The sequence below is a fragment of the Zootoca vivipara genome, chromosome Z1 (genome assembly GCF_965207765.1).
Source record: "Zootoca vivipara chromosome Z1, rZooViv2.hap1.1, whole genome shotgun sequence".
NCBI lineage: Eukaryota > Metazoa > Chordata > Lepidosauria > Squamata > Lacertidae > Zootoca > Zootoca vivipara.
Window position 1 is genome coordinate 60,204,125 of NC_142583.1, and position 26,047 is coordinate 60,230,171.

The window sequence follows — 26,047 nt, forward strand, 5'->3', positions numbered from 1 at the left end:
ATCATGGAATCTACCTTTTGACTATTTTTCTGCGCAAGTCCATCTTTGTCCTTCTCTTTCTAGTACTCTCCTCTTTCTCCTGTCCTTTAAAACATTTAAACAAAAGGAAGAAAATGGTGGTGCTGCTGCTTATGTAACCCATTTTAGATCTTGTCACAACCTTGTTTCGAGCCCCTAACTGCTGGCTGAAAGAATACATATTTGATTCCTCCAAATATCTGAACCACAAGCAAATCTAAAAATTGCTCTAATAATTCAAACAAAACGGTCCATACGATCCAAAAATGTTTCTTGCCTATATATCTTTTTTAAAAGGGAAAAGGATGGCAACTTCACAATTTCAACGAAATTGCTTTGGTCAGCAATGCACTTCATCATAGCTGTCAAGTTCTCCCTTTTTTAAAAGGAAATTCCCTTATGCTGAATAGGCTTCCCCGCAAGAAAAGGGAAAACTTGACAGCTATGCATTTCATACAAATTCACATCTGGTTAATCAGCTGCCTAAGCTGCTGATATTGATAGCCTCTAACAGCAATAAACTTCATAGAAAGCCTGCATTGTAGAACAACAGAGTGCTCTCAGAATATTTTGTGTTTCTTTAGGAAGCAAAGCATATATGAGCTTGCACCAGACATGCTCCGAAAGGGAAGAGACTAATAACTTGCCAGTAGCATCTTCTTCACTGTACACATAATGCTCTGTTTTGTTGATTTCCACTAGTGAAGAGAGGAAAACAACTCTAAAGTTGTATTAATGAAGATATGGCTTATGAAATATTGTTCTTGACACTCAAAATTATTCCTTATTCCTTTTTTTTAAACACCTTATCACAAGTAAGGAACTGAACCCAATACAGAACTTCAATTTTGTTAGTGGCAGTCTTTCTTTTGCAAAATCATCATATCACCTGCAATTGAATTTTGATAGCACCATTTAAGGCTCTCTTTTTCCATAAAAGAATGAACATTCATGAATTGTCAAGACAGGTTGCACATGTGCTATTTCTTTTCTAGGACTATTAACCATGTAGAGCAGAGTCTTACAGCTGATTAACTAATTTTAGGAGCAATGCCACTCCATGGTCTCGAAAGAGGAATGCTTTAAAAACAACAACCCACTAGAACTATGTTGAATTTACCTGTTAAGCATCAGAGTGGTCATTACTAGTTATCATGTTAAAGTGATAGCAAGAGTCTACTTACGGAAAGACAAGACCAGGAGAAAAATCAAGTACGTGATCAGTTCTCGTAAAACACTTTTCAGATATCTCTCTCTGGTTGTGGTTTCTTCCATTAGGGTAGTACCCCACAGACCTTGAAAAAGAAGCATAAGAAAACCTTAAGAAATGTAACATACTGACATGTATAACTGTGCCTATACAATCAGGTCAAAGTGTGCATTTGATTTTAATTTGATATATAAACTCTGGCATTCATTTCCCGCCTACACAAACTACCAGATCTACCATATATTGCTTTAACATAGACCACAGTGCCACCTGCGTCCCATAACCTGCTATAGTTAAGCTTGTAACCAAGTCTTGTTTACCTGTTTACCTGACTCTACTTTCCAGTGGCTCAATGTCAAATTTTAGTATGTAAGCTCCTTTGCATAGCTGCCAAGTTTTCGCGAGGAAGCCTATTCAGCATAAGGGAAAATCCCTTTAAAAAAGGGATAGCTTGGCAGCTATGCCTTTGAACAAGGTCATTTCCCCTTTCATAGTCTGTAAAGTGCCCAGCCCACAGAGGACTATATAAAGAATACATTAATCCAAACAAAAATGGGGGGAGTGAAACATGGAACAAATTGCTTATGCAAGCTCATGTCACAACAAACCAGCAAATATATGTCACAGCACTGTTTGCTTTTTTTGGTGCTATGGGCTAAGATGGCACTCCTTCTGGAATTTGTAGCTAGATGGTTATCCTGAACTGGAACAAACGAGCAAATACTGGTTGACTAGGCAACAGAAAGCTTGAAATGTACTCTGACGAAGCTGCAGTTCGCAAAACTTGGCAGGGTGCGGGTTGTTGTTTTTTTTTAAAAAAATCAAACACATTGCTTTTCTGCTGTTTTTTTAAAATGTCTCCTTGTCAAAAAAAACAACTTAACAATCTTGTATAAACAACTTTACAATATTGTATAAGCCATATTGCATGTGGTTTTTAACGGGGTACTGATTCCTAAGGATTTGGAAATCATGCTGTTTGTGCCACTGCAGTTCTGCATGTACATTTGCCAGCTTGGAGTCCAAAGTAAAATGTCTACATTTTTTGAGGAGGCTGCCATCTAACACAGCGTTTCTCAACCGCTGTTCCGCGGCACACTAGTGTGCCGCGAGACGCTGGCTGGTGTGCCGCGACGTGCGGCAACGAGAAGGGCGATTTGCATTGTCACGTGCCTGGCGGCAGCCAATATATAACACTACCCCGCCAGAAAGCAATATTTCTCCTCCTCTTTCCCAAAGCTCAGTGCAAACGAGCCTGGTGGTCGCCAATACACAGTGCTAACCCGCCGGAAAGCAATATTTGGCAAGTGTTTCTTACAGTCATAATTATAATATAGGGCGGCACAGAGTTAATTTTTTTAACTTTTTAAATGGTGGTGTGCCTCGTGATTTTTTTCACGGAACAAGTGTGCAGTGGCCCAAAAAAGGTTGAGAAACACTGATCTAACATCATTCCTGTAGCTTTAGATTTTCTCTTAGGAACTTGAACAACTTTAATATTTTCTTTTAAAGTAGCCTAGCCTGCAAGAAGTCTTCAGCACAGGGCGAGAAATCTTTTTCTTCCCAAACCCATGTGCTTTTCTAGTCAAATACCGGTATGCCTACTGGTTGCATGAAGAAAAAAAACTTGTAAAAAAAAACTTGTTCGAAAACAATACACACAATGTATCCCACATCAGATGCAAACAGAGCAGAGAAAAGTTAACTGATTTGCTTGGTTTTCCCCATTATAACTACAGTACAGTACAGTAAAGGTAAAGGTAAAGGGACCCCTGACCATTAGGTCCAGTCGTGACCGACTGGGGTTGCACGCTCATCTCGCATTATTGGCCGAGGGAGCCGGCGTATAGCTTCCAGGTCATGTGGCCAGCATGACAACGCCGCTTCTGGCAAACCAGAGCAGCACATGAAAACGCCGTTTACCTTCCCGCTGTAGCGGTTCCTATTTATCTACTTGCATTTTGACGTGCTTTCGAACTGCTAGGTTGGCAGGAGCTGGGACCAAGCAACGGGAGCTCACCCCGTCACAGGGATTCGAACCGCCGACCTTCTGATCAGCAAGCCCTAGGCTCAGTGGTTTAACCACAGCGCAGTTTGGCCCAAAACGTTACAACTTTTTGTGACAGATTAGCTAGATGGATGAAGGAAAGGTCTGACTGGATTGAAAGCAGCTTCCTGGGCTACTAATAAAAAAAAGCATTACGGTAGTAGCAGGAGACAATGAGGTGGGAGGAGGGCCTGTGGCCAACAAGGGAATCAAAGGTGTGCTAAAGGTGGGGAAGGAGATTGCAGAGGAGCTGAATGGATTATTTGCATCTGTCTTCACAGCAGAAGACTCGCGAGTAACATAAAAGCCATAAGGTGAGGCAGGAGAGATGCGAGCCGGGAAGGGCGACGGAAGGGCCAGGCCGGGCGGCCACTCACCTCGCAGGCGGTGCGCCATCCCTTTGGCCCAGGCGAGGCGGCGAGGCGGCGGCGGCTGCTCGGCGACCTCCTCGCCCGCCTCCTCGTGAGGGAAACGCGGCGTGGGCGTTGGGGCGCCTCCGGAGGAACAAGGCCGCTGGCCTTCGCCTTCCCCTCCGCCCTCCTCTTCTTCGCCGCGCCGCCTGCGCCTCCGCTGCCTCCCGCTCTCGGCGGGCCCTCCTGGGCGTCGGGCGTCGGGCTCCGAGGGCGAAGGCGCCCCTCCTCGGCCCCACTCCACCACGCCCATCTGCAACACGGGCCCCGCCGCCGCGCTCCCGCCAGCCGCCCTGGCCTCCTCCTCGGGCTCGAAGCCCGGGTTGTCCCGGCTCCAGGCCTGCCTCGAGCAAGACGAGAGCGGCGGCGACGGCGAGCAAGAAGAAGGAGGAGGAGGAGAAGGAGAAGACGACGCGCCGACAACGACGCCGCTGCTGCTGCCCGGCGGGTCCCGCAGCCGCCCCAGCTCCAGATGCTCCAGGCCGCCGGGAGGGCAAAGTCCCGCCATGGCCCTCCGACCCTGGACGAAGGCCTCCGCCTCCGCCTCAGAAATTTTCTCTCAGGCCGGCCGAGTAACGGCGCGGGAAGGGAGCGCCTTCGCCTTCTCCACCGCCCGCCTTCCAGCCCCCCATCCCCGCCCATAGCGCGCCGCCTCGCAGGGGGAAGCGGACACGGCCGGGCTGCGTGTGCCTCTTGGCCGGGAAGCTGCGGGGAGGGGAAGAGCTGCGCTCCCCAGACAGCCCAGAGCTCCTGCGGCTCCTTCCGAATCTAACTGGGGTTTGTTTTGTTTTTGTCCCTCTTTTTTGCAGCTTCAGCTGCTGCTGACACAACCCCGTCCTTGCCTCCGATTAGGATGGTAGACTTGGAAAGGGATCCCCCGGAGGTCCTCTAGTCCAGGGATCTCCAACTTCCTAGAGACTGCGATCTACTCCCACTAAAAAAAACTGGCAGTGATCTACCCATTGTATTGACCAAAGTTGTTGAGCTTTTTTTTGGGGGGGGGAAGTATTGATCAGAGTTGTTGAGCTTTTGGGGGGGCGGAGAGAAAGGCCAGAAGTTGTTGGGATTTTGGGGGGAGGAAGACCCAAAATGGTTGAGTTTTTGTTTTGTTTTTTGGGGTGACTGACCAGGATCATGCATTCGACCAGGGATGGCCCGCAATCAACCAGTAGATCGTGATAGACCTGTTGGACATCCCTGCTCTAGTCTGTTAGAGGAATTCTAAGGTCTCAGATATAGAATTAAGTTTTAATAATTGCACAAGGTGAATACACACACACACACACATAGGTATATAAACCACATGTCTAAAACAGTAAAGGGACCCCTGACCATTAGGTCCAGTCGTGACCGACTCTGGGGTTGCGGCGCTCATCTCGCGTTATTGGCAGAGGGAGCCGGCGTACAGCTTCCAGGTCATGTGGCCAGCATGACAAAGCTGCTTCTGGCGAACCAGAGCAGCACACGGAAACATCATTTACCTTCCTGCTGGAGCGGTCCCTATTTATCTACTTGCACTTTGAGGTGCTTTAGAACTGCTAGGTTGGCAGGAGCTGGGACCGAGCAACGGGAGCTCACCCCGTCGCAGGGATTCGAACCGCCGACCTGATCGGCAAGCCCTAGGCACTGTTGTTTAACCCACAGCGCCCCCATCTAAAACAGTACAGGAGAGCAATTCAAAATCCATCTTGGCTCTCCCTAAATACATTAAATCAGTGGTTCCCAACCTTTCTTGGCCTATGCCCCACCTAAGCATCTCTAAAATCCTGATGTCCCCCTCTGTGGCATATAATTCTTATTATTCAAAAAGTGAACTATTCACGTGGAGGAAGCCTAAAAAGGCCATTCACTGTTAATCATTCATTCTTGAATTGCCCCCCCCCCAATCGAATTTCCCCCCTGTGGGGTGTGTGCCCCATGTTAGGAACCACACTCTCAATATTTCCTCTGCTTCTTTAATCCCCCTTGCCTGAGAACAGGTAGGCAGATAGTAATCAGGGGAAGTTCTTGAAGGGTATTCTCCTATATCTATGAAGCTCCTTTGTATGAATTGTCATTATTTGCCCAGATGCTCTGCATTGAGGGATGTCTGATAGGCATCCTGATTATCTTATCAAATGCTAATGTTTTGTGTAAACAGTGTCTGGAACTATGAAAAGCTTGTTAAATCCTCAGGAATATCACATCTTGGCCCCCGCCTGAGCCACAGTAACCCCACCTTATGTGTGATATAATTTCTGACTGTACAGTACAGGGGGTGTCCTTCTCCACGCCAAAATGCAAACCCTTAAAAGAGATGTTTCTTCTTGGTTCTGGGTCTCTCTTGCCTCCTTCCTAGGATGGGAGGAAATTCTGTCGCAACAGAAAAATAAATATCTGCCTTGTTTCCCTGCATCCTGCCTCCATCTATTCATCTTTGACCGATCATGGACTTAGGGGACTCAGTCCCTTGGGGAGTTGGGCAGCAAAAGCCAACCACCCCTATTTTTTCTATATCAAGTCCAACCCCCTGCTATGCGGGGATCTCAACTAAAGCATCCATAGCAGATGGCTATCCAACCTCTGCTTAGAATCCTCCAAAGGAGAGGCCACAAGCTCCCAAGGAAGAGACTGTTAATAAAAAAGGGTCCAATTTAACTAACTTCCTTTCATGTTTCTTATGTGCGATGTTTTCCGTTAATGCCAAGTCCCACATTCTTTAGTCCTCAGTTTCAATAGATGGTTCTTGGCCTGCTGGTTGGTGGGTTTTTTGTGGTTTTTTTTTAAACAGACCAACATGGCTGAGTGTGTTTTGGTGTACTTTGGAAAATAGACGACACCACTCATTTAGACAACATTTTATTTCAAGTCTTAAAATCATTAAACGTGAATCACATAGAAGAATATCTGTGTTTTTCTTTTTCTTCTTACTTTTTATGATGAAAATTAGAATGAACTATGCCCAGAAAGGCTTGCATTGCTATAGTGGAAATGAGAACTAATAGCCTTCAATTTGTTTATATAACAAAGCTTGTTGTATTTGAATCTTTACTAACTGAAATCAAACTCATTCTTGTATACACTTGAAAATAAATGTTGATATGAAAACAAGTTTCCCATCTGCCTAGCTGAGAAAAAGAATATTACTGATTTGTGTCCACATTTTAATGTTAATCTTCCTTGCTTTGAAAGGAATTTCATTGTCAATGCTAGGCAGTTTCAAGGACCTCTGATGATAGTAGTTATTTTAGAGGCACAGGTTTCATATTAGACTTTTACACTTCAAACTTCAGCTTCCACACTGTCCTGGAAATCCCCTAGGAAATCTGCTGATGGTTCACTTTCATCAGAGACCTGTAAAAAATATAATAAAATTACCGTATTGGCCTCAATATAAGCCACATTCCCCCCAACCCCCCCCCCCAAAAAAATTCTGACAGTGAAAAGTTAAAGAATTTATAGGATTCTATGAAATCCTCAGATACTGACTTACACATACAATCATGCAATCAATGAAACTGCTATGATGGCACACAAGGCAAGAAATGAGCACCTCTCCTAAAACCAATGGTTGAACGACTGGAATGCATTTACTGCTAATAAATTAGTTAACACGAAGAGCGTGAAGATTTAGAAGCCGTGACCCACCAGTTGAAGCCTGACGGGCTAAAATCTACCTGGAGTAGATTTTAAATCTCGCTCCTAGAATTTCTAAATTTGCCTTATTTGTTATAGCAGTTATCACTGAGATACCCAGTGTGTGTGTATGCTTAAAGCAGTCATTTAAAATCTTAGGATACTTAAATTTGTGCTTCTGTAGGTAATAATACTTTTATCTCAAAAAGCTAAAACCAGCAGAGGGCTAAACTTTAGCCACACTGACTATGGACATTCCTTACAGCCAATGCCAAAGGGATGCTTATAATGAACTAATTGAAGCAGAGTTACATTTCTATGTTGTAATTTTTACCTGTTGCTCAGCAACGTTAATGTTTTCTTCTGCCGGAGCTTGCAGTTCTTTAACAGCAGGACGGTTTTCAGCATCCTGAGCATAGAAAAAGAACCAAAATCTGCATTTTCTCCACCACATCAGAGCAGAACTTAATAAAAGCAACAGAGGGTCATGGTTTATCTAGCCACAGCTGGAAGAGCACAGGTTCTTGTCTCTGCTCTATGGGGAATCATTCTTAAAACCAGTGCTATTTTTCTAGAAAAAGGGGGTGCCGGAACTCACCATGAATGCCTCCCCTGTTATCTTACAAGGGCAATGGTGGCCACCGGAGAGGTGCCAGTGAATTCCGGCTGAAAAAACCCCCCTGCTTACAACTTGGGTAGGACCCTTTTTACTTCAAAAAAAATGTGATAAAAGACATCATTAGAAGAAACATAAATGGCAATATTTAACGGAGTATCCAACCTAAAACCGATGAAAGCATAATTAAAGTTGCTAATATGTAAGGAAAGGGAAAGTTTCAACTTTGTCCGAAGCAGGTGAATTCTGAGAATCGGGAGTGCAGAAAGTCAGTTTCTCCTTGCAAAAGCACAATTTTCTGATTAAAAATGATTTATGTGGAAAGGTCCCCTATTTTGATTGATTGCATCACTGCTTAGATGACAAATGTGTCCATACATCTAGTTCAGTGTGTAGTGTACTGTAGTAAAGCCACTTCCGCGCCTGCGACAGAGGTGGGGTTGTGGGCTGCCCGACTGAACCATCGCGTAGGGGCTGCGAGCTCAGCCCCTACGCGATGGTAGATTCCCGTCTGCGTCACCCCCCGACCAGCCAATGAGGTCGGTCGGGGTGGGGCCAACGATTTAAAGAGCTCTGCAGGCGGGAAAAGCTCCCTCTTTCTACTCCAAAATCTTCATTTGTCATCATGCAATGTATCAAGTTGTCCGTAAGTCTGATCTATTAGATGTTGTAAATTCTTGATAAGTAAGGGGGAACCTGTGGCCTTCCAGAAGTTGTTGGATTCCAATTCCCATCAGGCCCAACAGCAAGGTCAATGGTCAAGGATGATGGGAATTGTAGTCCAACAGCAGCAGGAAGGCCACAGATTCACCATCCTGGCTCTAGATGCTCCAACTATTTTACTGCAAAAAAAATTTTTTTTAATAAGGTGCTGGAAGAAATGTAAATGAAAATACTGAAAGTAGTGTGTCACCTAAAGACATTTAAAGCATAATGGAAGCTGCTTCTAATTAACAATGAAAGGGGAAAGTTCCAAGTTTATTAAATGCTGCCATCATACCTCTTGGTCAACCTCTGTCAAGTCCGAAGCAGGTGAGTTCTGAAAATGAAGAGTGTGGAAAGTCTTATTTCTCCTGACAAGTGCACAATTTTCTGATTAAAAAAAGATTTATTTGAAAAGGGCTCCCATTTGGACTGATTGCTCTTAGATTTCTGCTTCACTGCCTAGATATGGCCCACATCAGCAAGTCATAAGATGACAGCAAGGAAAGGTCTTGCCATAGCTATTGCTTCAAATATTCTTTGGTTTGTTTGTTATCATGTCAGAAGTCATAACTCCACCAGTGATGACCCTGAAGACCTTGTGGATACTTCTGTGTTTCTCCAGATAGTCCACTGGCAAAGAAACTTCACATACCTGAGAAGCTTCTGCAGGAGAATGCAGTTGTTTGAAAGCAGGTTGACTTTCAGCACCCTGAATCGTAGGGGGGGGGAGGAAGGAACAAAAATCCGTATTCAAAACTGAAAGTTTTCCATTTGTAATGCTCTCTCCACCACACAATTGGGCAACTTCATAAAAGCAACAGAGAGCTGTCCCATTCATAATGTGTCTTATCTTATACTGTACTTGTCCTCATGCAAAGTGTGAACTGTCCCATAAGATTGGTGTATTAACTATTCTGGACTCTAGATAAGGAATAGGGAACCTGTGGCTCTCCAGATGTTGTTGGATTTTAACCCCCTTCAGGCCCAGCATCTGCATCAATGGTAAAGGATGATGGGAATTGTGGTCCAACCACAACATGAGGCCAACAGGTTCTTATGCCTGCCGTAGATGAAAACATTCCGACAACTCGTGACCAAACATTTAAAATTAAAAAATGTTATTAAAAAACAGCATCGGAAGAAACATAAATGATTTTATTGGAAGAGGGTCTTTCCTAAAAACAATCAAAGCATAATGGAAGCTGCTTATAATTAACTAAGAAAGGGGAAAGTTCCAATTTTATTAAGGGTTGCCATCTTACCTCTTGGTCAACCTCTGTCAAGTCCAAAGGAGGTAAATTCTGAAAATCAAGAGTGTGGCAAGTCACATTTCTCCTGACAACAGCACAATTGTCCAATTAAAAAAAGATTTATGTGAAAATGCCCCCATTTGGGCAGATTCTTCTTAGTTTTCTGAATCAATGCTTAGGTGGTGAGAGAGGGCAGGTGTGTCTACACTTCTACAGCAGTTCAGAATGTAGTGTAGTAACAAACAGCACAATCCTAAACATGTCCACTCAGAAGCAAAGCCCTATTGAATACAGTATGGCTTACTCCCAGGTCAATGGGGTCAGGATTGCAGCCATTGTAGCTATCATATCAGCAAATAACTCCTATCAATAGCAAAGAAAGGTATTGCCATATTTCCTCATATCACTGCTCATGTTATTGCTCCCAATATATTTATGTTTTGTTATCGTCAGTGCCGATAAATATAAGACTATATTTGTTCCTAAATTTTTGAAGTTTAAAATAAGGGGTCGTCTTATACACCGGGGCGTGTTATACACAGAAAAATACGGTTTTTACACTTCCCAGGCAATATAATTTGTAAACTCAATGTGTTTTTTTTTAAGAATAACATTACAACTTCATTTTCCAAAATAATAATAATGCTTATTCCATGAAAGGTTTACACAGTTCAGCTATTGTAAAAGTTTTTCAGTGTTAATTTTAACATTTATGCATTTTTAAAAACCACAATGGTATTTAACAATAGTATCTTATGTCCTTTGGAGGAGAAATTGTGAATTGCAGCATTTTAAATACCTGCCATATCCTTGGCTTCAATCAATTTTGTTTATAACACTTTCCCATTTTCTTCTAGTCGTGGGGGTGGGGGATTGGAAGGGGCCTCACAAGTGGAGTAGCCTTGGCCCCCTCTTCATCTAAATCTGGCCCTGGTTATCTTGTTAGAAGTCGTAATTCTACCAATGACGACCCTGAACCTTGTGGATACTCCCTTGCTATATTTCTCCAGGGAGTTCAACAGCAAAGAAACTTTGCATACCTGAGAATCTTTTGCTGGAGCTTGCAGTTGTTTGACAGCAGGACGGTTTTCGGCATCCTGAGCATAGAAAAAGAACCAAAAACACAGAGAAAACATGTAGCCTGGAAAGTCATATTTCTCCTGACAACGGCACAATTGTCTGATTGAAAATGATTTATGTGAAAAGGGCTCCATTTGGACTGGATTACCTTTAGATTTCTGCATCAATGCTTACCGTGTTTCTCCAAAAATAAGACACCGTCTTATATTTATTTTTCCTCAAAAAAGCACACTATGGCTTATTTTCAGAGGATGTCTTATATTTTTCCTCCTCCTCCTGCCGCGGCAGGTATTGCTGCTGCACCTATCACTATGTCTTATTTTCGGGGTATGGCTTATATTCCTTGAATGCTTAAAAATCCTGCTGTGGCTTATTTTATGACTACGTCTTAAAATATGAGAAACAGGGTAGGTCTACACTTCTATTTCAGAATGTAGTGCAGAAACAAACAGCACAATTTGTAAGACTGCCCACTCAGAAGTAAGCTCTACTGAATGCAGTGTGACTTACTCCCAGGTTAATGGTGTCAGGATTGGAGCCTTCGTAGTTGTCACATATGGGCCACACCAGCAATTAAATCCTATGCATAGCAAGGAAAAATCTGGCTGTATTTCCTCATATTAATGGTCAAGTTATTGCCTCGATTTTATTTTATATTTTTTGTTATCATGTTAGGAGTCATAATTCCTGACCCTGAACCTTGTAGATGCTTTCCTGCTATATTTCTCCAGAGAGTTCAACAGCAAAGAAACTTTACATACCTGAGAATCTTCTGCTAGAGCATCCTGAGCCTAAAAAAAGAACCCAAAATTGTATTCAGAATGAAACTTTTCCATTCGTAATGTTCTCTCCACCACATAAGAGTGGAACTTAATAAAAGTAACAGAGGGTCATGATTTGGGGGGGGGGGCATGTTTACAACTCAGGTAGGAACTATTTTACTTCAAAAAATGCAAAGAAAATGAAACACTAGAAGAAACATAAATGGTAATACTGAAAGGGGTATCCGACCTAAAACCGATGAAAGCATAATGAAGCTGCTAATAATTAAACAATAAAAGACAAACATTTGACTTTTATTCTGCCATCTCACCTCCTGGTCATCTTCTCTCATGTCCAAAGCGAGTGACGTCTGAAAGTCAAGAATGTGGAAAGTCATATATCTCCTGGTGAAAGCACAATATTCTCATTGGAACATTATTTGTGGACCCCTGTTTGGACTGATTGATCTTAGTTTTCTGCACCACTGCTTAGGTGGTGAAAGATGGCAGATGATTCCACACTTCTTGTTCCGTATGCTGTGTAGCAACAAACAGCACAATCCGAACCATGTCCACTCAGAAGTAAGCCCTATTGAATTCAACGGGGCTTACTCTCAAGTAAGTGGGGTCAGGGTTGCAGTGTTATCACATATGGCTATCACATATGGCTATCACATATGGCCCACATCAACAATAAAATCGTATCCATAGCAAGGAAAAATCTAGCCATAATTCCTTAGACTGTTGGTCAAGTGATAATATTTGTTTTGTATTCAAGTTAGAATTCATTATTCCACCAATAATGACATTTTCCTGCTACATTTCTTTGGGCAGTTTAATGACCATGACACTACATACCAGAACAGCGTTTTTCAGATTCTTGAAAGCAGGTTGATTTTCAGCATCCGATTCCTGAGCCACAGAAAGAGAACCAAAATCAGTATTCAAAAATGAAACTTTTCAGCTGCTAAAGCTCTTCCCCCCCACAAGACTGTAACTTCCTTACAGAAACAAAGGGCTCTCCCAGTCATAATTTATATTTTCTGCAAAAGGTTGTCTTTCCCACTGTAGTTCACCAGGGAGGAAGCGTTCTGCGCCAGTTTACAGAGCATGCTTTGAGGTTCTGCATTATACTGCTGAATATAGGGATAAATCTCAGCAGTTCATTGAACAAATTACTTTGGTCTGAAAACAGAGATAGAGTCGAAAGACTCTAAAATTGGGCTAATTAAAACATAGTTAAATATGCTTTTGAAGAACTGATAAGGAGTTAAGTTGTTTCAAACATTTAGTTTGGGGCAGGATATTATATTCCACGAATTCCATGGTATTAAATATAAAGAGCCCTTCTGAGTCAGATCAAGAATCTTAGGGCGGCTCTACACTTGTCATTTATAATGTTAAAAGTGTGTTATTAAAATGTGACACCAGAGGGCACTGCAGAGCAGCAAGCCCTCGGTGATGGAAAACTGCCATCAAGCGGTATAAAACGTTGTATTTAATAACGTTTAGAAGATCAATGTAGATCCAGCCTGAAATTGGCCAGTTAGATGCTTCCAGGAAGCCAACATGCAGGGCACAAAGACAAGAGCTCACCTTGATTGTTTACCCATGAGCAACTGGCACAATATAGAGCTGCCATTTAGCTGTCATGGCTGACACACCATGTCAGCCATTTAACAATTTCTCATTTAACAATTTCTAAGCCAGTGGTGGGGAACCTGTGGCCATAATAATAATAATAATAATAATAATAATAACAACAACAATAATTTATTTATACTCTGCCTATCTGGCTGGGCGGCTTCCAACAAAATATTAAAAATACATAAAAACATCAGTCATTAAAAACTTCCCTAAACAGGGCTGCCTTCAGATGTCTTCTAAAAGTCAAATAGTTGTTTATTTCCTTGACATCTGATGGGAGGGCGTTCCACAGGGCGGGCGCCACCACCGAGAAGGCCCTCTGCCTGGTTCCCTGTAACTTTGCTTCTTGCAGTGAGGAAACCGCCAGAAGGCCCTCGGCGCTGGCCTACCAGATTTTGTTGCACTTAACTCCCATCATGCCTGACTTCTGGCCATTTTGGCTGTGGCGCATGGGAACTCAGCACCCAACAGCATGTGGCTGGACACAGGTTTTCCATCCCTGTTCTAAGCCAGCGACCCACTTGATATAGCTCACTTCATTCATAACTTTGTTTTTTGACCACCCTGAATCTACCACCTGCATTTCCAGTACTTGTGTGAATGAGAGGGAAAGGGGGAAATGTCTCTGTTTCAGGGGAGGGGAGGTTTCACACACCGGTGTTTTCAGTGACCGAATGCTCCTGGAAGCAGGCTTATTTTCAGAATCCTTCAACCACAGGGGAAAAAAGAACAAATATCAGCAATACTTCAAAATGAAACTGCCATGCCCTTATATTTCATTCACAACCAGGGACGGATTTAGTTTTGAGGAGGCCCTAAGCTACGGAAGGTAACGGGGCCCTTTATATGTCCAGCTGTCCTTTGTCAACAACAAATTGTCACTGTTTTTTGTGTTGAATATATGCTGTATGGCAATTTGTGGACCTAATAGGTATCTAAAGCCATTTGCACATAACAAGATATGTATTTTATCAAAGTAATTGTTGAACTGAAATACAATTAAGAAGAAGTATATTAATAGTGAAAAATTTTTTTGGGGGGGGTGGGGGGCCAAGAGAGTGGGGCCCTAAGCTATAGCTTGCTTAGCTTATACTGTATGTAAATCCGGCACTGTTCACAACACACTGCTGTGTTTCAGTAAAAAGCTTTTGGTGGAAACAGAAACAATTTGGTGGCTGGAATGCCTGTTTTATTGATTGTAGGCCAGTTCAGTTTGCTAATTTCAAAGGCTGGGGTAGCCCATACCAAACGCCAACTCATAGTTGGCTGCTTGGGGACCAAGCCTTGTGCCTTTCTCTCCCATTAGCGCCTGAGATCCTGAATGCAAATGGAAACTGGGCAAAATATAGGTTCCAGTAGCTATTGGCCTGCTTTGGACTAATTATGAAGTGCCGAGAACTTGGAGCTTGACAGAGTACAGGGAGAGGGAGAGGCAGAGGCACATCGACTCAAGACTCATGTATGAAGTACCAAGCAATGGTATGCCATTATATCTGATCCACGTCTTTAAAACCTGAAGCTGAACAATTAAATGGGCTCTATCAAAACATTAACAATGAAAGAGGGATCTGTAACTGAGCCAGTGAAACCATTCTGAAATATTGCAGTTATAAACAGCTTAGATGAGGAATGTCCCTGTTGTCGTGAAATAGAATCCTTTTCATTTTCTTGCCTTATCTTCCTTGGTTTTCCCGCTCCCAACAGGAGAAGGATGGTCCTGAAAACAAATATCAAAAACTAGTACAGTACTGTATGTGAAAAATCACATCACACAATATGATGTTTTCTTTCCCATATTAGTTCAGTGTGTTATAGGTTTGGGGGAGACAGTCAGAATGATAGCTGTGGGTCTGTTCCTTACCTGTGACTCTGTATTTGTGAGTTTAGCACCTAGTAGGCCTCGGTCCAGTATACCTGAAGGAGCGTCTCCACCTCCATCATTCTGCCCGGACACTGAGGTCCAGCACCGAGGGCCTTCTGCCGGTTCCCTCGTTGCGAGAAGCCAAGTTGCAGGGAACTAGGCAGAGGGCCTTCTCGGTGGTGGCACCTACCCTGTGGAACGCCCTCCCAACAGATGTCAAAAAGGAAAACAACTACCAGACTTTTAGAAGACATCTGAAGGCAGCCCTGTTCAGGGAGGCTTTTAATGTTTAATAGATTACTGTGTTTTATTCTTTTGTTGGAAGCCGCCCAGAGTGGCTGGGGAGACCCGGCCAGATGGGCGGGGTATAAATAATAAATTATTATTATTATTATTATTATTATTATTATTATTATTATTATTATTATTATTATTATTGGAAACCTGTTTAAGCAGTTCCTTTGTGAAAGAGTAACTCTTTTGGTTCCTTACCTTTTCTTCCTTGGGTTTGTCGCCTTCAGCTTTAGAAGAATGCTCCTGAAAATCAAAATCAAACACTAGTGTGTGTGTGGAAATGCATCTCACAACATGACGTCGTCTTTCAGATAACTGTTCGCTGTGTTTGGGGAGGGGGAGGGATCAGTCTGCATTACACCCACGCTTCCCTTCCAAACCTGTGATCCTATTATGTAAGCTTTGAATTATTGGTACCAAGAAACAGGAAATGCCTTTCCTTACTACAAAGGAGGCTGCTTTTCACAGTCTCAGCATTGTAGACTCTACAGGAGCTAAGGAGCAGGAGACAAATGGGTGGACATTTTCACACTTCAACCTCTGGATGTCACACCATTTTAGGATAGAGAACAATAGACTGGAGGGGGCGGGGGGAGCCATTGTGAGAGTTTTGGCTGATGTCGGAAGCTGGAGAGACAGAAACATGGCTGATCTGTGCTGGACCTAAAATGGTGGCTTGGGACTTCCCTGCAAACCAACTGGGGAAGGAAGATCTGTTGGGGTGTTAATGCTGTGAGCCCTTCCATCTTATGCTCAGGTTGTATAATATATGTGTATATGAAACCATATGCCCTAAGGACACCACAGTCTCCATTGACCTTCACTCCAAGGGATTGGAACCTTGGGTAGGTACAGGCTCCCTTGGAATCTCTTGCTGCTTGGAGACTGGGGTGTGTGCCACGGGTCCCTTTTAGGTTTCTTACCTTTTCTTCTTCAGTTTTGGCACTTAAAGCTGAAGACAAATGGTCTTGAAAACAAATACCAAATATTAATGTGTAAAAAAATACAGTCATACCTTGGTTCTCAAACGCCTTGGTTCTCAAACAACTTGGAACCCAAACACTGCAAACCTGGAAGTAAGTGTTCTGAACTTCTGGTTTGCAAACTTTTTTCAGAAGTTGAACGTTCTCCGTTTGGAGTGTTACGCTGAGGTCTGTCTGTTTTTTGCTATTTATTTTGCGTTTCTGTGGCTCTTTTTTTTGGGGGGGGGTGACTTTGTGGAACCCAGTTCAGCTACTGATTGATTGTGTGACTGCAGTACATTGTTTTGCTTTTATTTTATGGATCAAGGGTCTTGTTAGATAGGAAAATTCATGTTAAATTGCTGTTTTGGGTTGTTGCTTTGAAAAAGTCTGGAACGGATGAATCCGTTTTGCATTACTTGCTATGGGAAAGCGTGCCTTGGTTTTGGAAAGCTTTGGTTTTGGAACGGACTTCCGGAACAGATTAAGTTTGAGAACCAAGGTACCACTGTAAATAAATCACATCTCTCAATAGGATGTTGTCTTTTCCAGATCAATTAAGCAGAAAGGAAGCTTTGCATACCTTTTCAGTTTTTTCTTTTTCTGCTTTAGCTTCTTTCTCCTCGTGATCAGCATTCTTAAAGCAAAGAAAAAGTATCAATATCAGTATTTTGTTTGGCACTTACTTCATGCCTCATGACTGTCAGATAGGAACTTCTCTGAAGTGAGAAGTCTTCGTATGACCCATGATCATAACTGAATCCTGTTTATTTTATGGTGCAGTTTACATACACACACCGGTTCAGTTTTCCATCAATGGACTGGATGTGTTTTGCACCAGCGCCTTACTGCCTGAAGTTCTCGATTTTCATGCTGACCTCCAAAATCTTTTTTTTCCCAAAACAACAACAACCCACCATTTTTTAACCTTGGTGCTATTGCTTGTAGCTAGACAAGGCTGATCCTGAAAACAAAAATCATATCTCACAATGTGATGCTATCCTCCCTTATATTGAGGTGTGTGTGTGTGTGTGTGTGTGTGTGTGTGTATTTTGATTGGGGTGTGTGTTTAATTTCTATTATATATTTTGTGGTTTTATATTTTGATTTTGTTCTGTGAACCACCCTGAGACTTCTGTGTATAGGGCAGGGCAGTATATAAATTCAATAAATATAATAATAGCAATAATAATAATAATAATAATAATAATAATAATAATAATAATAATAATAGCAGCAGCTCAGTGGGAAGGAAGATTTACATACCTTTTCACTTTTTTCTTTTTCTTCTTCAGCTCCTTTGTCCTGCTTAACAGACTTAACTTCAGTATCCTTAAAACACAGAAAAAGTACCAACATGAGTATTCCAGTTGACACTTGCTGCAGGCATCATGCTTTTCAGATAGGAGTTATCCCTGAAGTTGGAAGCCTCAATATTGCCAATAATCATAGCTGACTTCTCCAGGTTTTTTGGTGAAGTGGATGCATTATGTACTAACCTACTTAGTGCATAAAGTTCTGTGTGGGAAGACTGACTTCCGAAACCCTTGCAAGACAGAATTCTTATGAGATTGACTCAACACCAGTGTTCAAAGATGGGACTCGGTTAACAGAAGGAGGTTTGGAGGCATTGCAAGTAATTAATTGCATCGCATAATTCCTTTTTGGGTGATTTAATGTCATCATGGGAAAGACAGACTCCATTGAATATTGTGTTTTATACCACTTGTGTCACTCCAGTCTATCAGGAACTTATCATTGAATTGCAGAATTGCTCTCCAAATCAATAGAGCTGGAATTTTTGCACAACTAGTGTGGCAATATCAGCACCAAGAAATAAGGGAGGTCTTTCTTTAGGTCACTACACAGAGGGCTGTTTTATACAGGCTTGAATATATAGACTCTCCACAGGTTGTGGGGCACGAACAAATTTTTATGTAAGCTGCCATGTGTTATCTGTATGCACAACCCATCTGCCATAAAACAAGGATGGGTGTGTGTTTATTCAGGGCATATGCATGTGTGTACTGAGATCATAGGTAGCATTTTTCACTTGAACTAGGCACATCTCAGCCCTATTGCCACACCAGCACCCCTTTGTGAACTGGTACTGGGAGTTCTTAAGGCATGATTCAATAATAAATCAATGGATGGCTGATCTTGAGGGCATGTGTTTTTAAAGAGCAATTTGCAAGAGAAGTAGGATAGAACTGAATTACTCTTCCTGTTGTGTCAAAGATACGATGCTCCTTTATTTGCAATAGAAACTAAAGCTGTTGACGCATTAGTTACAAATCAGGAATTCCCTGCTTTGGTTCCTGCTTCTGCCATAGACTCCCCATGACTGTGGCCTTAGGCAAGCTGCTGTCTCCGAACTTCAGCCTCTCCCCACACCTGCGCAACAGGCAGGGCCGTCTTAAGCGCCCCTGGTGCCGTAGTGCGCCGGATCCCTCTGGCGCCCCCTGCCCCGTTTCCCAGCGCGGTGGGCGGGTGGGCGCAGCGCGGCTGCCACAGGCGCTGCTGCGCGGTGGGCGGGCAGGCACAGCACGGTTGCTGTGGGCGCAGCTGCGCAGCGGAGCGGTGGACCGGCCGGCCAGCGGGCGGGCGCAGCTCGCGGCGCCCTCCTGGCGGGCCGGTGCCGTGGTGCCCTGCGCCACCCAGCCTGGCCGTAGGGCCGGCCCTGGCAACAAGGGATCCAGAGGCAGAGAAGTATAACTGGGCAAGCTAAAGCCTTTTGGGGAAAAAAATTACAGTTACAAACTGATTACAGTAGTGCAAAGTCTTTTTTTTTACCTCTGGTTTATCACTGTTTTCACTTTCATCTGAAGAAATATCGCCCTGCAAACAAATATCAAATGCTAGTGCATGGAAAACAATTACTCTTCCTTTCTATATGATGCTGCCTTTCGCTTTCTCAGTTCAGCGGGGAGGAAGTTTTACATACCTCTTCTGCTGCTTGAGTGTTTATGTCATAGTAATCGTTAAAAATCTCAGCCTGCTTAAAACACAGAGAAAGGGACCAAGGCAAGTTTTGCAATTGTGAACTTCTTTTTAACTTCTTCCTTCCCAACTGTCGTGAAATAATAACTCTTTTTGGTTGCTTACCTTTTCGTTCTTGGCTTTGTCAGAAGAATGCTCCTGAAAAGAAATACCAAACACAAGTAGCGTGGGGGCGGGAATTGAATCTCAAATTATGATGTCATCTTTCCCATAACTGTTCAGTGTGTTTGGAGACTGGGGTGTGCGCAAAAGGATTTCCTACCTTTACTTCCTTGCTTTTATCGCTTTCTGCTGGAGGCAAATGGTCCTGAAAACAAATACCAAATATTAATGTGACAGAGAGAGAGAGAAAGAGAGAGAGGGAAGGAGGGAGGGAGAGAGAGACTGGCACTGCACTGTATTTCCAATAACTGCTCAATGTGTTTGGGGATGGGGGGGTGGCAGTTTGGATTATACTTGTAAAGGTAAAGGGACCCCTGGCCGTTAGGTCCAGTCGCAGATGACTCTCGGGTTGCAATGCTCATCTCGCTTTACTGGCCGAGGGAGCCAGCGTACAGCTTCCGGGTCATCTGGCCAGCATGACTAAGCCGCTTCTGGTGAACCAGAGCAGCACACGGAAACGCCGTTTATACTTGTAGGCCCCTTCTAAAACTGTGGTCCTGTGTTTGTGAGGTTTAGAATCTAGTACAGTGATGGCGAACCTATGACACATGTGTCAGACTTGACACGCAGAGCCCTCACTGCTGGCACGCGTCCCATCGGCCCATTCGCGCTGTTGTTGTCTGTAAAAACCCAGATCCTTTTTTTGTTGTTGTTGTTGTTGCTGGCAGCCAGAGATTGGCTTTTTAACCCTTTCTGTGCTGTTTTTTTCTGGCGCTTTGGCAGACTATGATTGGGTGTAACAGCGTTCGTTTTTAACCCGTTCTGTGATGGTTTTTTTTTTGATGCTTTGGCAGTCTATGTTGGTGCTCTGTGTTAGTTCCAGCGAATGTATTGTTCGTCATTTATTTCTGTTCTCTCCCCCCGCAAAAGCGCAGCAGCTTTGGGGCATCCCCCCCAAAAAAGCAAAGCAACTTTTGCACCCCCCAAAAAAACCTGCAAAACTTTGGTCAGCAGCTCCCGCCCCAAAAAAGCTCAACAACTCTGGGCACTTTGTGATAAATAAGGGTTTTTTGGTTTGGTTAGGTTAAATAATTAGTTTTTGGTTTATGAAATACAGTTATATATTACAATTATACATTTTTGTTATTAAAACTATAAATATCGTGAAACTATGGTTTTCTCTCTCGAAGTGACACACCACCTGAATTATGCTTGGTTTTTTGGCGAATTTTGACACACCAAGCTCAAAAGGTTGCCCATCACTGATCTAGTAGAACAAAACCTGTTAAAGCAGTTCCTTTGTTAAGGTACTGGCTTTGGCAGGCCAGTGAAGTGCCCTCATCAGCATCTAAAAGAGTGAGCTCCATTGCCACAGAGATAAATGGGTGGACATTTTCACACTTCACCTAACTGGATGCCACACCATCTTAAGATGGAGAACAATACACTGGCAGGGGGGAGGGGTGGCGCTGTGTGAGAGAGTTTTTGCTGATGCTGGAAGCTGGAGAGACAGAGACATGTCTGCTCTGTGTTGGACCTGGGAAACACTGGCCTGCGAGCGCTCCAGTTGGAGAACAGCCTTTCCCAAAGGTGTCATGGGTTCTGAAGATGCTCAAACTCAGGACGAAAGGGAGAAACATGCTAAGAGGAAGGCACGCTTGGCAAACCCTCACTATGATCAGCTCCCACCCAGAAACCTATGCCCCCCCCCACTGTAGAAGGACGTGTGGATCCAGAATTGGCCTCCACAGACACTTACGGACTCACTTTTAAAACCATTTTTATGGAAGACAAGCTTACTCGGCAACAAGTGATAGAAGAAGAAGAAGAAGAAGAAGAAGAAGAAGAAGAAGAAGAAGAAGAAGAAGTGTTGTACCTAAAATGGTGACGTGGGACTTTTCCGAAAACGTAACAGGGAAAGAAGAGCTGTTGGGGTGTTAATGCTGTGAACCCCTGAATCTTACACTCAGGTTGTGTATATGTGAATATGAAACCATACACCCTAAGGACACCACAGTCTGCATTGACCTTCACTCCAAGGAAACTGAACATTGAGTATGTGCAACCTCCCCTGGAATCTCTTGTTGTTTGGAGACTGGGGTGTGTGCAACAGGATTTCCTACCTTTTCTTCCTTGGTTTTATCGCTTTGTGCTGGAGGCAGATGATCCTGAAAACAAATACCAAATATTAATGTCTGTCTGTCTGTCTCTCTCTCTCACACACACAAAATGACATTGTATTTCCCATAACTACTCAATGTGTTTGGGGATGGTGTGTGTGTGTCAGTCTGTATTATACCTGTGGATCCCTTCCAAAACTGTGATCCTGTGTTTGTGAGGTTTAGAATCTAGTAGAACAAAACCCGTTAAAGCAGCTCCTTTGTTAAGGAGACCGGAATGTGTGCAACAGGGTCCTTTTAGGTTTTTACCTTGTCTTCCTTGGTTGTATCACTTTCTGCTGGAGGCAGATGATCCTGAAAACAAATACCAAATATTAATGTGCAAATAAAAATAAATAAACATCTCACAATATGACGTTGTCGTTCCCATATTTGTTCAGCACGAAGGAAGCTTTACATGCCTTTTCAGTTTTTACTTTGTTTGCTTCAGCTGCTTTCCCCTTGTGATCAAAATTAACCGCAACACCCTTAAAACACAGAAAAGGTACTAATATGAGTCTTCCATTTGACACTTACTATATGCCTCATGACTGTCAGATAGTTTTTAACCCTGAGGTGAGTAATCTTCAGGTTATCAGTGATCATAATTGAAACCTGTGGATTGTTTGGTGAAGTTTACATACATACGAGTTCAGTTTTCCATCAGTCGAACATGTCCAACAGGACATGTTTTGCACCAGCTTCCTAAGTACCTGAAGTTCTGGGTTTTCAATGAGAAGACTGACCTCCAAAATACTTCCAAAATATAATCTTTATGTGATGAAATCAATACCAGTAATAAAAAATGAAACCTTCTCAACATGGAACGGGAGCAGGTATGGGATATTCTTAATTACAGAGTTCCTTTTGAATAGATCAATGTCCTCACAGAAACGACAGCTTCCATTGAGGGAGTGCTGCCTGCATTACTTTGTTCTACCAGTACCTTTTCCTTGGGTTGTGGAACTGCTCACAAAACCAACAGAACAGGAACTGCCACTCACACAATGTGGAAATTTGTGCCCAACAAGAAATAAGAAACACCTTTCCCTAAGCTGCAATACGGCTGCTTTTCGCAGTCTCCACACATAGAACAAAGGGGCAAAGCTAAATTTTACACAGGGTGCCGTTTGTTATTTGCCTATGTGTGCAATTCATCTGACACACAACAGGGATGGATTTACGGGGCAGGGGCTAGTATTTGTTGAGCATTCTGCACATGTGGTATTCTTCACTTTATGGGCTCTACATGCCACTGAGTTCTTATGGACTGATCAGTAGATCAGTGGATTATTTACGATGGAGGCCATAACGAAAGGTTTGCTAAGAAGTAGCAGAGGGGTGTGAGTCTTCCTGGTGTTCCAGAACCAGGGGGCTCCTTTAGAAGCAGTAAAAACTACAGTGTGCTGGTGCATCATAGTGTCTAAGAGATCGAGGTAGGAATCAGGAAGTCCCTGGTTTTAACAACATCTCCATCAACTACTCCCTATGTTGCCTTAGGCTGTTGTCTGTGAGCGTCAGTTCCCTCACATCTACAAAATGCTTTTCTCCATTGGGCTGTTATAAGGATTACAACTACGAAATGTATTTGAAGCAGTTTGAACTTCTGAAAATGCTAATCAGATGTTAACATTGTTATTGACGTATTGCCTTAGTGTTGCTAAACTGGATCTACTGGATTAGGGTGATCATATAGACACCTGGCCTGTGCAAGTTTTCTGTTTGAATGAGGGGATGTGTTGCGTACCGTTTTTATCTCCTGGTCCCTCTCAGCTTTGCCATGTTTTTCATGGTGAATCTTGGAAGGGGAGAAAGTAGAAAAAGAGATGGTGAGGTCGGATCTCCTGTTACCAAGCCATCAAGACAAATTTACAATTATTGGCTTATTTTATTTTATTTTGCCCGTGCAAATGTACTTACTGGCAAAGCCAAGGCAATGCTGAAAAGGCACCAGCAGATCACAGCAGTCTTCATTGTGAAAGCTTCCCTGAAGAAGATTTTCTAATGGCCAGTTGACGAGTTACATGCACAAAAGAAGAAAAGCTGAAAACTGATTGCAAACTTGCTAGAACAAGATCACACTCTTTCACTTTGTGGTCTATATTCCTACTGCACGCTGCTCATCAGTGCCAAACCATCATCAACAGCAAGGGAACAGTGGATAGACAGAAGCAACGAGGCACAAGGTGGCATCCTAAGAGTGGTACCTTGAAAGCATGTTAGTGTGACAGCATTGGCCACTATAGCATTTACATTTGTTCCTTTATTGCCCCTGGTAAATAAGTTTTGCTGCAGGTGATGTGTGGGTATGTAGCACTTCAACAACCTACAAAACTTGATTGATCTGAAATAACAGCAGGACAAAAGAAATGCTTGTCTATGTGTAGACTAAGAATGTCAGAGAAATTCAATTCAATTTGCATTTAAAGGAAAACTTACGTCATTTGCATTTCCGAAAACAATACATGAGCTGAAACTCATCCACATTTTCCTGAATTTTGTAATGCAGTTCGTCAAACAAGTAATGTGTACAAAAATGCATATACTCTGGCAAAGTGTGCATATAAAAAATGCAGATATTGGTGAAAATGGCCTCCAAAAATGCATTGCGTTAGAGAAAATTGCTGTGCAAAAATGTATGGGAAATGGCATACAAATGTGTATATTAGAAGGCATTCACTCTAAAATGCTGGTGAATTCCCATGAGGACTTTTGAAAATATATATCTATAAATGGATGTGGGAAATGAGAAATTTAGAGAAACCAAAATTGACAGATTCGTCTAAGAGCAGCCATTCCAAAATTTACTTACATCTGAGAGTGGAGCTTGGAGCAATCTTGGCTTAGTCAGTCGCTTCCTTTCTTCTTCTTCTGCTGGATGCCTACAGCCCCCTGGCATTTAAACCCTTCCCAAGAAACCAACCCACCAGTTTGCACCCATGAAGTCGAAAGGGGGAGACCATTAGCATTCTTATCACCACATTCCTCCCTCCCCTTTCACTGACTTTCAGAACAGACAAAAGCTACTGGTTGAAGTGTTCCTTATCATGATCAAACGTTTTTGTTCAATGCTCCTTTTTTAGTCTCAAGTGGGAGGATTTAAGGGGTACAGAGTGGTTCCTTCAGCCCATGCAGGAGATTGTGAGGGGCGTGTTGTCTTTTGCAAACTGTGTAGAAGAAGAAAAACAGTTCTCTCTTCAGAGATCAACTGATAATTGCTCTTAGATTTCTCATGGATGAAGGTATGTTTAGTGTGCTTCTTTCTGTGTGCATGAGTGGTTCATTAAAAGGACAAGGTAATCATTCATTGGTATTTGATTTCAGTGCAGAAAAGGGAGGGTGGATTTTGGATCCAGTATGGAGGATGAAATAAGAGGGCTGTACAGTGTACAGTGGTACCTCGCAAGACGAATTTAATTTGTTCCGCGAGTCAATTCGTTTTGCGAAAAATTCATCTTGCGAATTGCGGTTTCCCATAGAAATGCATTTAAATTTTTTTTTTTGCCCATAGGAACGCATTAATTAAATTTCAATGCCTTCCTATGGGAAACCGTGATTCGCAAGATGATTTTTTCACAAAACGAATTTGTCTTGCGAGTCATCTTCAGATCGCAAGACTCATTCGTCATGCGAAAAATTCGTCTTGCAGGGCAATGTATTCATGGTGTACTGATTACATTTTTTAAAAAAAACAAAACAAAACCCACACTTCTTCAGGGCATCTCATGGTGGCATACAATATTCTTCTCTTTCCTCATTTTTTAAACCTTCACAACAACCCTGTAAGGTAGGAGGGGCAGAGAGATGGCAATAGATTTAAGGTCAGCTTGTAAGCACCACGGCTGAAAGATTCAATTGATCCTGTTGTCTCTGTAGCTCTCATATAACATGGAACAGTGGCTCATCTAATATATATTTTGAAAAGTGGTTTGTCCGTCTGCCCATCTGCCCATCTGGCCAAACTCAGCATGGGGGTTCCTGAGTTGGGGTGTGTGGTCGTTTTAAATATTTGGACACCCACCACCACTTTAAATCAAGATGGCAGACTGAAATGTGCCTTTGGTCTGACTTCGCCTATTTTTTTGGCATAGGTGAGGCTGCCTCTTGAGATATTACACTATCCATGTAAAAAGTCACAAGGTGCTTTTTGGTTTCTACAAATTCCCGGACAGTGCCAGGCACTCCCCTGCTGTTATTATATAGATCTAGGCATAATGAATGAGATGCAGGTGGCGCTGTGGGTTAAACCACAGAGCCTAGGGCTTGCCGATCAGAAGGTTGGCGGTTCGAATCCCCGTGACGGGGTGAGC

At 42.9% G+C, this 26,047-nt stretch overlaps 2 protein-coding genes across 15 annotated transcripts in view; both read right to left on the bottom strand.

Moving 5' to 3' along the window:
- PKD2 (polycystin 2, transient receptor potential cation channel) overlaps nt 1–6,517 on the bottom strand; it is a 30,015-nt gene extending 23,498 nt beyond the window's left edge. For all 6 annotated transcript variants that reach the window (XM_035112038.3, XM_060278436.2, XM_088660530.1 and 3 more), the window contains exons 1-2: nt 3,653–6,517; nt 1,203–1,313 (exon numbers count right to left, since the gene is read on the bottom strand). In XM_035112038.3, the coding sequence (XP_034967929.3) occupies nt 1,203–1,313; nt 3,653–4,193 (652 nt within the window). In that variant the 5' untranslated portion in view covers nt 4,194–6,517. The remainder of the gene's footprint in view (nt 1–1,202; nt 1,314–3,652) is intronic.
- LOC132592677 (uncharacterized) lies at nt 6,511–24,885 on the bottom strand. Of its 9 annotated transcripts, none has more exons than XM_088660535.1 (23): nt 24,550–24,864; nt 23,658–23,738; nt 23,485–23,535; nt 22,008–22,052; nt 21,702–21,746; nt 19,739–19,783; nt 19,582–19,614; nt 19,421–19,471; nt 19,270–19,314; nt 17,743–17,808; nt 17,060–17,113; nt 15,713–15,757; nt 15,032–15,076; nt 14,015–14,065; nt 12,571–12,624; nt 12,045–12,083; nt 11,713–11,742; nt 10,912–10,968; nt 9,884–9,922; nt 9,274–9,330; nt 8,917–8,955; nt 7,635–7,709; nt 6,511–7,018 (listed from the first exon to the last, which is right to left on the bottom strand). In XM_088660535.1, exons 1-23 carry the CDS (start codon nt 24,634–24,636, stop codon nt 6,947–6,949), a joined length of 1,206 nt encoding a protein of 401 aa, XP_088516661.1. In that variant the 5' UTR covers nt 24,637–24,864; the 3' UTR covers nt 6,511–6,946. The 9 variants fall into 9 exon arrangements, with proteins under 9 accessions (XP_088516661.1, XP_088516660.1, XP_088516664.1 ...); XM_088660534.1 differs by having other exon boundaries at nt 19,421–19,474; XM_088660538.1 differs by lacking the exon at nt 19,421–19,471 and having other exon boundaries at nt 24,550–24,885.
- Between the last annotated feature and the right edge of the window lie 1,162 nt (nt 24,886–26,047).

Excerpts from the sequence above, each read along its gene's own strand:
- LOC132592677 (XM_088660534.1), bottom strand. The coding sequence starts at position 24,636 with ATGCCAGGGGGCTGTAGGCATCCAGCAGAAGAAGAAGAAAGGAAGCGA. Across the intron at positions 19,475-19,581 it reads ACAAAGCCAAGAACGAAAAG|CAGGCTGAGATTTTTAACGA; the intron begins GTAAGCAACCAA and ends CTGTGTTTTAAG. Across the intron at positions 17,114-17,742 it reads AAAAAGAAAAAAGTGAAAAG|AATGCTGATCACGAGGAGAA; the intron begins GTATGTAAATCT and ends CTTTGCTTTAAG.